At 33.1% G+C, this 13,915-nt stretch overlaps 2 protein-coding genes across 2 annotated transcripts; one reads left to right on the forward strand and one right to left on the reverse strand.

Annotated features, from left to right (window-relative positions):
- Nucleotides 1–247: 247 nt before the first annotated feature.
- Nucleotides 248–1,009, reverse strand: LOC139425726 (E3 SUMO-protein ligase KIAA1586-like). Its single transcript, XM_071181621.1, has one exon. It carries the CDS (start codon nucleotides 1,007–1,009, stop codon nucleotides 248–250), a length of 762 nt encoding a protein of 253 aa, XP_071037722.1.
- Nucleotides 1,010–7,962: 6,953 nt separating this feature from the next.
- On the forward strand, nucleotides 7,963–9,492 carry LOC122271895 (tigger transposable element-derived protein 4). The gene has a single exon (XM_043054636.1). It carries the CDS (start codon nucleotides 7,963–7,965, stop codon nucleotides 9,490–9,492), a length of 1,530 nt encoding a protein of 509 aa, XP_042910570.1.
- Nucleotides 9,493–13,915: the final 4,423 nt, after the last annotated feature.

Genomic DNA, 13,915 nt, shown 5'->3' on the forward strand with positions numbered 1-13,915 from the left:
CTTTCACAGTCAACAGTGCGCATTGGTATTGTTACACAATACTCTGTAACAGAAGTTATTAATGGGTACTGTTCAGACACGTCATTGGTATATAAAAATAAAAGTAATTCATTAAATGACATGTTTTTACATCGTTGTATTAAGATGTGTTTAAATAATCCCCATTCACAAAGTAATTCAGTTTCTGTAAACTGAAAATCTTTTCTGGGAGATTCCGAAAACAAATTGAAAATGCAACGGATTTCCTTTACACCATAATGCTGCTAGGTATAAATATATTGAACATTTCGATTTTATCCAAATCTCCCAATCTATCAGTAATATTTTCAATGATACAGTTTAAAAAATTGTGCATCAAATTGCGGAATCTTTCCCTCTGTTTCAGTCCATCTAAAATTATATGGCCCTGAAACTCAAATTTTTCACTTTCCTTCTTAGGCACATCATCTAAAAAACTCATGTAATGAGTGCCGGTGCCATTTTTTATTTCTTCTAAACTTGAAATACAAGCCTTCACACTTGATTGAACATATTCAAAATTTAAATTAGATTTTTGAAATATGAGGCTTAATTTATTAATGTTGAACATGATATCATTCATGATGGCAGTGGTTGCTAAAAACAAAAAAGTAGTTATATTTATTAACAACCCTTGAGCAACAGGACGTTTGTCTTCCATTAAAACACTAACAAGAGCTTGCCAGTTGCAATCCAGAGCTGTAACTGAATTCCCCAAAGACAACCACCGAGTTGTTGATAACTTTATGAATTTCCTTGATTTTTGTTCAAGGATATCTTGAACATTCTTCAATCGCCTGGTATTTGCAGGGGAGCATTCAAAATAAGAGTGAATTCTTTTTATTATGTCCTGAAGCTTTACCAGGTAAGCATTCTCAGACGCTGCTTGGCTCACGGCTAATGCTAGCGTATGTGCCACACAATGTACTGAAATTAAATGCGGATTTTGGTTTTTGAACAGAGCAGCAACCACCGTTCCAACACCAGTCATAACGCTAGCGTCATGGTTCTTCTTGCGAAAGATATTCAGATTTTTTTCTCCTTCTTGTTTGATCAAGTTTTTTTCATGGATGTTAGCGTCATGGTTTTTCGCGGAAGCTTTTTTTTTTTAATGGAATTTAGTAAAATCCTTTAGCAAAAATGCGAAAATGCTTTGTTGAATTTTAGCATTTTTGAGGGGTCTTTTCGCATTTTGCGAAAAAAGCTACCGTAGCGGAAACCCTGCCACTATTTTTAAACAATTCGTAGGCATATATAATTTACCACTTTCTTCAGCTATGTCATGCTAAACCTTTTATGAACTAGCGAAATCTGTCTATATTTGCAAATTTAATTTGCAGTTATTTACCGTGCGGCCTGACTTGCAAGCCATGTAAAATTAGCGTGGCATTCAACGTGTTAACGCTCACCTGCAACCATAGAGTCATTTTCGCTGCATCCATTGACGCGAAGACTCTTACTATTCTTAACTGACGTTAAGGCAGTTGCCAGGTTACAAACAACTGATTTTTTGTATCGCGCTACGCCAACGCCTCCTACAACTGAAAGCCTCCACACGCTTGTTTACAGGTAGTCCGATTAGACCACTATGAAGGTAACCAATTAGTGAAAGAACCGTTTAATATGAAATCTATTAAAAATTAGAAATTGGTAGCAAATATATGTCTAAAAATTTGTTTAATTTATGAATATAATTGGTTTGTTTTATTTACTTGTCAACCACTACAGATTCAATTCTCAAATATATATGATAAATTTCGCTCAAGTACTTTTAAAATAAAATTTGGGTTTATGCGCACAAGTGGTTCGCTTTTTAAATAATCTGCGCAGACTACTTATAAGCAACCGTGTGGAGGCTTTCTGATGTAGGAGGTGATGGCTACGCACGACTCTACTTTTTTTAAAAATAAAAAAAATAGCACACTACACTACGAAAAAAACTAGCGACTACGGTAGTTTCGTAACTTGTAGTACATTACTTCCGACCATTGTGTTCAAGACGATATAAAGATAACTTTCACAAAACTAGTATCTCCGTTTAAATTTCTATTGTTTGGCTATTGAAACGTATGTTGAATAATTGATAAATATATTATTTCTTATATATGCATACATATGCGTATTACTGAAATTAAATCAACTGTAGTATGTAACAACTAAATATTAGCATTTTTTTAAAAATACCACATTCAATCAGAAACATATTTCTATGAATCTTGACATTTTTTAAATATAATATTTTATTCAAATCTATTTACAAAAATAAGTAAAAATTAGCAATTGACTGAGCAAAAAAAACGTCGTACTTTAAAATTAAAAAAACGATATCGAGTTAAAACAAAGAAAAATCATGAATGAAGTTTATGCGATGCTTGTGTAAGGTCAATGAAGGTTTACCACATTATTGTTCATTGTCTATTGGAATTACATACATTTACAGGCTTATAAACCTTTTTCACTTACAGATAGCAGAATACAGAGAAAGACAGCACAAAGATACATCCAGGGTAACAGCGGGATTCGAACCCGCTACCTCCACGTTTTGCACAGCTTTTGGCAGGTGAAATCGCTCGGCCTGATATTTATTTAGGCGCAGTATTTAGGCGATAATCGATCCATTTAATTTTTTTTCATTACCAACAAATTATTTTTCTTAAAAACAATTATTTTCAGTTTCTAATAAAAGCAATTAAAACTATGATTTTCATTGTAGAAAAATACGTAGATTAATATGATATTTAAAAAAATTATAAGTCATCCAAATTTCTTTCGTCTAATAATAAAATAAATAAAAAAGCAATAAATAATTTTTATAATTAATTTTTGCATAAAATTATATTTCGCTAAAAGAGTTTCATGAGCGTGTGCAAAATTTTTTTTAAATTGTGAATTAGTTTTAAAGATCTACCTAAAAACACAAAAGGCTAAATTAACATTAAACCAAGTACCAAAATCAACCGCTCCTTGACTAAGCTATTAGAACCACAATTTCCAGAGTGCGGCAACCTCCCATGTGTTAAAGGTCAAAAATTCAAATATGTTAAGAAAAAATAAATGTTTATTCAAAGAAAGTACGTTTTTATGCCCAATTTCGTAACTTAATTTAATTAGTAGTTAGCAATGATCAATTGGAATATTTGAAGTCTTCCTCAAAAACTATTAAATTTGACTCTTAGTTCGTCAAACTCCGATCATTAGAACAAAAGTTTTTCGGGGTGATATCTTTTTCTTTTTTTTTTTTTTTTTTTTTTTTTTTTTTTTTTTTTTTTTTTTTTTGCACGCTGCACATTTGGAGCAAAAATAAAAAATTTCTAATGAAAAAAAGTCTTTGGCCCTTTTAACAAACTTCAGATCTTACACACGGGTCATGTTAAAATACGCTTTTGAAATTTCTGATATCCATACAAAATTTAACACGTTCACGCCGTTGTGACCCACCGGTGGGTCACGCTAGATTGTCTCATCTTGGCAGCGCACCGGAGTAAAAGCTGGTAACAATAAATTTCATTTTTTACTTTATTTCCGGGAATAATAAAAATCCATAACTACCAATTGTTTTTAACGGATGCAATTTTTATATTGAATTGCTTCATCGCAGTGGAAAATTTCATTACAGTGAATTGTTATTGTTGAGAATAGATTAACTCCTCCCGAATATTATCTAATATTGAAATAGCTCTTCTACCAGTATGTTCTCTTTTCCCGTACCAGTATTTTCACTTTTCTCGGCGTGAACGTGTTAAACAGCAAAACTACTTAGTTTGTCCATTCGTGATTACCACTAACATAAATGATTCAGTTACGATGCAAAATATTGAAATCTTCACTCCTTGATTTTTATAATCGTATTTCCCAGCTGTTTAATTGCTAGTAAATACATGTACAATGTAAAGAGACAAACTTTTAGACAGATTATGAAACTTCAGTTAGCAAAATTATTATTATTTTTTGTTGCACTTAAAAGTTGGTAAATAATTTAATTCATAATTTTTTTTAGACAGTTAATTACTAAAGATTGTTCGTTCGTTGTAGTGCAACTGGGCGTCTGAGGCCTTGCGGCCCTTTTCCCATTCATCCTGAAATTAGACTAAGAAACATACATGATAAAAATAAAGTTTGGGGAGCAAAATGGAGTTCTTGAGATTAATTACATGAGTGTCAATTACTTGCTCCACTTTGAAAAAAATTTATTTTATAGTGGTAACGACTTTTAGGTCATTTTTAATATAGTATTTATCATTTTAAGAAGTTTTTCCACCACGTCATATCGAAAAAAATTTCTTAATGGTAGCAACATTATAGCGTTTTGACATATTAAATCTTCTATTTAATATTTCCAGTCTTCCCCGACAAAACAATAATTGAAAAATAGGTAGACATGATCCATTTGTTAGCTTATTCAACACCTCCTGCATCAGAAAGCATCCACACGGTTTTTTATAAGTATTCTGCTCAGATTGTTCAAAAAGTGAACCGGTTGTTCGCTTTAACCCAAATTGTGGCTTAAAAGTCTTTCTTTCTTTATTTATAGAAAATTGGGCACCTGGGCCGTGCAGAAGGCCCATATCCCATACATCATGAAATAGAATAAAAAGTTAAAATAAAAGACAGTTTGAGTTTTTTAAAGGTGTCTATAGAGAAATTTGTCATATATATTTGAGAATGGAATCTGTAGTGGTAGACAAGTAAATAAGACAAATTAATCATATTCATAAATTAAACAAATTTTTAGACATATATTTGCAACCAATTTCTTATTTCTACTAGATTTTCTATTAAAGGGCTCTTTCGTGAACTGGTTTACTATCATAGTTGTCTGATCGGACTACCTCCAAAAAACCGTGTGGAGTCTTAATTTCGCTCTTAAATGTTTAAAATTAGTTTAATTTTTTGAAATTATTTCCGACTTTAATTGTTGTTTTATAACCACTTTGTAAAATTGTTTGCAGATGGCCTCTCTGCAATATTTTTGTACCTCAAAAAGTAGCAGGAAAATTTTGTTTCAAAATTGCTATCACATTGTTCACTACTGCCTAGTAAACTTGTCATTTCCATTAATTTTATTTTATTTAGTCTCAATAAAACTGGAACTACAATTATTAAACGAGGCACCTACAATGAAGTGTTTATTCCCTGAATAAAAGTAGTTATTCATAACGTTTTAATTTACTTTTATATTCAATTACAAATAATAGCAGGTAACATGACATAATTTCTCTTTTTAAAATTGCTAGTCAAAACAGTGTTAACACTAGGTTATGTACCTATCTCTACGAACACCCATCACGAATACACATAACAGCACTTACAGAGATGCCAACTTGCTCCGGACAGCAAATATATATTTTAAAGTGTTAGCTTATCAATTGTGATTCCTGGTTAAATAAATTCAATTTAGTAGATGTTTATCCACCACTATTTCTAAATAATTCGTAGGCTTATACAATTCACCACTTGCATACCTGCCAACTCTTCCCACCAATAATTATGAAGTACAAAATATTATCAAGAAACTAAAATCAAAGAAGGCACCAGGTGATGACAATATTAAGAATAAAATAGTTAAACTTTTACCAAATACTTACATCTCCACCTTAACAGATATTTACAATGCCTGTCTGCACTTAAATTATTTTCCCATAAACTGGAAGAATGCTTCCATTATTCTGATTCCCAAAGCAAACAAAAACCTAACCTTACCCGAGAGCTTTAGACCAATCAGCCTACTGTGTATTTTTGGTACAATTCTAGAACGTATACTGTATAACAGAATAAAGCCTTTTCTAGGCTGTCTGCCTAATGAGCAGTACGGTTTCAGAAAAAACTTAGATACCACCAAACAACTCCTTCGAATCATTGACTTCATTGGTAAGGGCCTGCACAACAAACAGACAACTGCATTTCTCATGCTTGACATCAGCAAAGCATTCGATCGAGTTTGGCATGCTGGTATCGTGTACAAACTAATTAATTTAAACTTTCCCTATGGCATTGTAAAAATAATACATAACTACTTATCAAACCGTACTTTTAATATTAAACTAAATAGTGTTGTTTCATCCAAGAGAAAAATAAATGCGGGTGTTCCCCAAGGGAGCATTCTAGGACCGATACTGTTCATTATTTATACCCACGATTTCCCCATATTTCACGACGACCACAACAGTATCACGGCGTTTTACGCTGACGATACTGGAATCTTGCAGAAATCTCTCAAACCAGATAATGCACTTCAAAAACTACAGAACAAGTTATATGATGTGGAAGACTGGTGCCTAAATTGGAAGTTCAAACTAAATGCTAGTAAATCGCAACTTTTAATAATACAAAAGAATAGAAAGTCCTACTCTAATAAATACCAACTAGTTCTCTTTAACAACACTATACCCATAGTTGATAAAGCTATATATTTAGGCTTAACCATTAATAAAAAACTGACCTGGTCTGACCATGTAAATAACATTAAAAATAAAGTATATGCAGCAACCAACAAACTTCAAACACTTTTTCATAACCGACACCTTAGTTTAAAACTGAAAAAACTCCTGTATACCTCGATGATACGTCCTATTATGACGTACGCCTCAGCTGCCTGGTGTAACGCCTCCGAAAAAGACCTCAAAAAACTTATCGTACTCCAAAACAACATCTTGAGAAAACTCACGGGAGCCAGATGGTTTATCCGCAACAATGCCATTCATAGAGATCTTAATATTGACCGCTTTGACCATCATTTCAACAAATTAAATAGAAACTTCTTTATTAAAGCCGCCACCTGCAATACCGCAAATTTTAATGATATTTTCGACTGCATAAATCTCAAAGAGGATGCAAAAATTCGACCCATTGCACACTTCTACACTTCTGATATCATACTAACATTTAACAACACAAACACTCACTGACGGCCGGGTCTCTACTTAACAGAGCCACATTTACTTACACATATACACACATCCTCACAATCCTTTAACTCGCCCCCTTTTGTATGTATTTCCAAACTGTAAATATTCATTAGTGTTCATTTTCCCATTGTACTTTAATTTTACCTTTTTCATGTACATTTTTATTACTTATAATATTGTCATTGCCTAATAATGGCAAAGTGCCATTTTTCTTTTCTCAAGAACTCCATTTGCTCCCCAAACTTTAATTTTGTCATGTATGTCTCTAAGTTTAACTTCAAGATGAATGGGAAAAGGGCCGTAAGGCCTCAGACGCCCAGTTCCACTACAACGAACGAACGAACGAACGAACCTGCCAACTCTTTTGGATTTTCCGGAAGATTTTATTTTCATATTTAAAGTGGTAGTAAATATATACTATTTTTTCTTTTATAAATTTAATTTTTAAATGATTTTGATCACTTTCAAAAATTAAGCACATATATGAATATGCGTTACTATCATGGTTGTCAACTTAAGTTTTTTCAAATGCAACGTATTTGGATGCGAAAAATTGAAGTTTTAATTTCATTTTAATACCACTGGGAAAAATGATAATGGAAGGAATTAAAAGTTGGCAGGTATTGATTTTATATACTTAAAATCAGTCAAACCCCGTTAACGCGAAATCGCTTATCACGAAATTTCGCTTAACGCGAAATAATTGTTAGGTCCCGTCGATCGAGTCTGAAGAATAGTGTTAATTAATTCTTTTAACGCGAAACCCAAATCGCAAAATACCGCTTAAGACGAAAAGAATTTTTTTCACTCCAAGTCAAAATTTCTTCTTTTACAAGAGTTTGGAATTAGTGTTTTGAAATTTCTACTCCTACCCTCGAATCGAGGTCCCATCCTTCCATAATTATCTCTTTTGATTGGTTGCTGCTATTCTGTTTCGGAATGTTCTTTGCACGTGCGTGGAAGGGGGTGGAAAGTAGTGCATAAGCACACATGATCGTGGTAGAGTCCGACTGTCAGTTGCCCTTGAAATTTCGTAAAAATGAGTCGAAAACAGCAATCCTTGTCCTTAGAGACTAAACAAAAAATTTTGAATGAAGTTTGTGATGGAATATTAAAGAAAACAGAGATCGCGACGAAATATGGAATTCCCAACAGCACGCTATCTACGATTATAAAAAATCGTGAAAAAATTGAAGTCGCATATGCTATCAATCAATTTGAGCCAGCTAGAAAGCGAATGAGAACAGGGGGAAATGAGGAGATCGAAGTAGCGCTTTTGCGATGGGTGCGTGAAGCAAGGAGTCAGAATCTGCCTTTAACGGGTCATGTATTGCAAGAAAAAGCAAAAGTTTTTGCGGATGCTCTCGGCGTGACAAATTTCGCATCTTCAAACGGTTGGTTAACACGATTCAAAAAGCGTCATGGAATTGTGTGTCATAAAATCTGTGGCGAAGAAGCAACTGTAGATAAGGAGACTGTGGAATCATTTTTGTCTGAAAAGTGGCCTGCTCTTAGGAAAAATTACGCGCCACGTGACATTTTCAATGCTGATGAAACGGGACTCTTTTTCAAAGCATTGCCCTCCCGTACATTGAGCATTAAAGGAGAAAAATGCTCCGGCGGAAAATGCTCTAAAGAGAGAATTACTGTTTTGGTCGCTTGTAATATGGATGGGACCGAAAAATTGCCCTTGTTTGTCGTAGGTAAATCAGCGAACCCACGTTGTTTTAAGAACTTAAAAACTTTACCCGTTGTATATGCTTCAAATAAGAAAGCCTGGATGAATAAAATGCTTTTTAAGAAATGGTTAACAGACTTGGACAGGAAACTATTTCGGGAAAAAAGAAATATTTGTTTGATGCTTGACAATTGTAGTGCTCATAATGATATTCACGGACTAAAAGCGATTAAATGTGTTTTTTTACCTCCTAACACCACAGCAAAACTTCAGCCGTGCGATCAAGGTATCATTCATAGCTTGAAGGTGCAATACAGAAAAGAAATGGTACGCAAGATGATCCATTGCTTTGATAATAAAATTACATTTTCTGTAAATCTATTAGACGCAATGAGATACTTAAAATGTGCTTGGAACAATGTTTCTTCTGAAACAATTATAAACAGTTTCAAGTGCGGTGGGTTCACAGATGGAAAAGAAATGAATCTTCAAGAAATAAGTGAAGCAGAACCAGAAACGTTGACTAATTTGATCGAAGAAGCGGAAAAACGCGGGATTCTATCAGCCCCTTTGTTCAAAGACTACACCACTATAGACGAAGATTTGCTAACATCGGATATAACCACCGATCAAGACATAATCGCTGAACTATCGGCGAAAAATGATGATGTCGACATGGATACAACTGATGAAGAGTCCGATATTGAACAAGAAAATCCAGTTACTTTAAATGAGGCGACATGTGCAATGAAAGTAATTAATCGTTTCCTCATGCAACAAGAAAATGCTATGGATGCATTAGATAACTTAGAACATATAAATGACTTTATTAATAAGTGTTATCTTAAGAAATTAAAACAGAAGTCAATAACTGACTTTTTTCAACCTTGATTCCGTAACGGATAAATAAATTCGTAATTTGGCGTTCAATTCACTTCATTATTTCTTCTCCAAATTTCAAGTTATTTTTAAATGTTCATTGTTTTTAGTATTTTTAATTTTATGTTAAATTCACTTAAATTTGCAATATGTCTTCATTAGTAACTTTTAAGAACTGTAATATATAAGTAATTGTTTAGTAGTTCAATAATTGTTGACTAGATGCCGCCATTACCTAAACGGTTAACACGAAATTCGGTTAACACGAAAAATTTCGGTGGTCCCGACGATTTCGTGTTAACGGGGTTTGACTGTAGTAGTTATTTACCGTTTTTTTTTAATTATTATGGTGTGTCTGGAGCAGTTGGCGTATCTGCACTTAGAAAGCGATTACATTATACACTACAAGAAAAGAAATGAAATTATGAGATATATATTTATGAAATATTCTAGTATTTTATTTTTCAATACTCTTACTAAGCAACTGAAACCTTCAAAATCTGACATCCTGCGTTTGTTTATCGCTTGTTTCATTTGTGAAAACGATATCGGATAACGGATCGAAGTAGTGTCGGTACATTCCTATTTATTATTGATGTGATGTTTACTCAAAATTTTGTCTAAATTACGATCGCATCAAATTGACGCATATCGGTAGTGATAGGTGTACCACAAAGAGAATTTCAACATTTCAACGCTTTTGAAGAAAATAGACTTCAATGTATATTTACCTCGATCAATGGATTAAAGTCATTACGAGAGATAAAATAAAAATGTAAAATGGTTTTGTAATTTTCCCCAGAAAATATGAAATGAGTCAAAATGACGCGTCCCGTAAACCTAGTGTTAAGGTACTTAATATTAAATTAGTTTATTTTTTCTGTCAGCGAAAAAGTGATCAAGTCTCATTAAAATGACCATAGCAAGTTGCTTTATCTTGCGTAATCTCTAACATCAAATTACGGAAATTTACGATGCGTAAAAAAATAAACAAACCACCCTGAATAATTTTTGATCTGCTGATCTTCACGTTCTAGGCATCAATCTTAATGGCTCTCGGGGGTGACCACAAAAATGTCAATTAATTGGTGCAAACAATATTTTTAAGTTGCAAAATCAGACACGAAAAAGCACTTCCTCTTAATAAACATAATTTTTTTTTCTCGACCGATTAGAATATCTGACCACCAAAATCTAAGGTATACCCGGGAAATATGGTACTTATAGTTAGGTCAGGTAAGCGGTCCAAAGTTTAAGCCCCATAACGTTAATTTTACTTTTTGTTTTTTTCACCATATCTCGAGAACTTTTTAAGCGAATTAAAAATTCATTTATCCAAAGATAATTCCTTGCAAAAATTTACTTTCGGTAAATATTTATTATTTTATTTAAAAATAGTGAAAAGTTATTCAGGATGATCAGTTCACGGTACATTATTAAGAACACAAAGGTCCTCTTTGCGTCGAAATAAATTTTGAAGAAAGTTAAATTGAGGTACCAATTTCCATTCTAACGAAAAAAATTCCAAATATTTTGAACGTTTTCGCAAATAAAATGGTCATTAGTGGTCAGCAAGTAGTGATTCGCTAGACGGATATTTTCTTTTTTTTTTTTTTTTTTTTTTTTTTTTTTTTTTTTTTNTTTTTTGCTTTCAGTTTTTTTTTTTTTTTTTTTTTCTTTTACCATTCGAGGGCGACTTGTTGAGTGAGTGAGAATTAAAAATAAAGTTTGGTGATCATCTAACCTAATTATTTCGCTACCATTTTTAATATTTTGGAGAAGGTTAAAAAATTAGGATTGGTATATTTTGGCTGATAGGATTAGGATTGGTATATAGATTGGCATATTTTGAGATGAGAATTCCTTGGGAATCTTCGAACGTCGGATCCTAAGATCAATTTTTGGGGGCAAACAAGTTGATGGTACTTGGTACAGACGTTCAAACTCAGAACTCTATCGGGCCCTTAGAGAGCCTGATGTTGTCAAGTATGTAAAAATTCAAAGAATTAAATGGGCTGGTCACATCATTCGAATGAACAGAGAGCGTTCGACAAACATAATCTTTTCGGCTCAGCCCATCGGATCAAGGCCCAGAGGTCGACCAAAGCTGAGATAGGCCGCCTGCGTGGAAAGAGACTTTTCAGTCTTAAAAGTCTCAAACTGGAAGACAACTGCCAGGCAGAGGCAGGCCTGAAGGAAGCTGATTGAGAAGGCCAGGGCCCACCCGGGGCTGTCGTGCCATTGAGGAAGGAAGGAAGGATATTTTGGCTGATAGCTGAAAAGCAGACAACAAAAAGCTAAAATCATCATCTTTAAAAAATTGAAGATTAATCTCAATTGTAAAAAAAATCTCACAACTTTAAGAAGAACAAGGATAGAGTGAAGATTTCAACTAATATTATTGAGAGGAGAAAATTCCCATTTTGCCAAATGAAATTCTTAATTTGACCGAACCAAAAAAAAGTGTGAATTTCATTTACTTCAATAAAATAAATAAATAATACTATAACGATATGTTATTTTTTTTTTTTTTTTTGCCCCAACATATATTACTGACTTAACAATTTTACACTTTATTATATTAATAAAAGAGCCGCGAAGGCTCAGTCGTTAAGACACTTAACAGTTATTGTAAAGAACTGGGATTCTTATATCAGATTTGATATTAATTTATTCCCTGATATTATTATATTTATTCGATATTTAAATATATGCTGAGGATTATTTAGGAGAATCATCAGTGTTCGGAGTACCGGTTAAATGCTCACTGGGATGGTTAAATGCATGCATATATACATACCTTAAAAAAACATTGATGCAGGGCATACCGGGCACTGAACCTTTAAAAAAAAATAGTGCGTGGAGTCCCTCCGCGCGGAAGAAGTTAAACTTCGCAACCTGCGACGTTAATTGTAGAGGAATCAGCAGTCGTAGAAGGATCACTAGTTCTTTCTATTCAACGACTCTTTTTCTTGCTTCGCTCGCTTCCGTGTTCTGTAATCACGGCAATATTGTGCATTTTTCCCTCGTGGACCTCTTGAACCAGTGGAAGTGCTTGTGGTTGCCTCATCGTCTCGCCCTGGAAAATGTATTTGTATTAATAATGTATGTGAATGCGTCATAATGTAGTTTCAGAAGAGAAACAATTAATTGATATTCACAAGAGACGTACCTTGACATAACCTTAAATCCGTCGCATTGTTCGTGGGATTGTTTTCACTCATTTTTTACAATTGTTATCCACTAAATTTGAAAATAAAAAATACTACCCTATTAAATTATATGTGTATCAAAACAAACTGAAAAAATATTTATAGAAGAACAATACTTTCATGACTTTTATTATTTTTATGCTAGTGAGAACAAAAACAATATGGAAATGAATGAGGGAAAACTGAATCCTACCACGTGATTTCCCGGCCAATAAAAATGTAGCGTTAAACGTTTAACGCAACCTTGTTGGAAGTCGCATAAGTATAACTTCAAAAACATTAGTGTAGGTTATACTGGGCAAATGTATACCGGGCAGTGGCACTTAACTGGACCTAGTATATATTTCGGACATATACTAAAGCGACTATGTGATTGTTGTCAACTTTCACCGGTGAAAGTCGACATTCGACATCTTGATTTCGATCATTCACGGTAACGTATATTTACCATTGCAAAAGTTTGTTTGCACTTTGCTTTAAACTATTTCTCCTATTCTACGTCTTAGATTATAATCTTGAATGCTTTTAATTTTCTTGTTAAAATGGTTAAGTTTTAATTTCACATTTCTCCTTTTTTTTTTTATCTTCGAAGGTTGATCTATTTAAAATGCAGGATATAATACACACAAACTATCTCGCCAAAACATAAAAGAACGTTCTACTTCTATTAAAAGTCAATAAAATAAATATCTGCCGACTGCTTTGTGTGTTTAACTTTACGTTGCATTATAAAGCTGCCACAAATGAGTTAAAAGTGTTATAAACATAGACAAATCATAATAAAAAATAAAAAAATATTTTTTATTAGGATTTGCAAGATACAGAAATTAGATGTAAAAATATTAATATCGAGATTACGCGCACTTTTGTGCTATTAACAAGTGGTTGCATTTAAGTAAACTTTTTCTAGTCTTAAAAAGAAAAGAAGAAATTCTTTCATTTATATCAGCATAGGAGTTTGTGCGACTAAATGTGAAAAAATGCAGTCAACATTAAGCATGGTTGTAGACGTCTCAAGGCTTCAACTTTTCTTTACGTCTTAAAATGGACTCAAACATTTTGAGAATAGCACGACTGTTTTATTTTTAAATGTAAAAATATTGTAAAAAAAAAATTTGATTCAAGTTTATTTAACTTAATGCAGAGCTTGCGCAGATTTTTTGTGATTAATTTTAAGTGTAATACTTGTTTAAAATTTGATTTCTCAGATACTTTGCGATAGA

Source organism: Parasteatoda tepidariorum, chromosome 6 (assembly GCF_043381705.1).
Source record: "Parasteatoda tepidariorum isolate YZ-2023 chromosome 6, CAS_Ptep_4.0, whole genome shotgun sequence".
Classification (NCBI taxonomy): domain Eukaryota; kingdom Metazoa; phylum Arthropoda; class Arachnida; order Araneae; family Theridiidae; genus Parasteatoda; species Parasteatoda tepidariorum.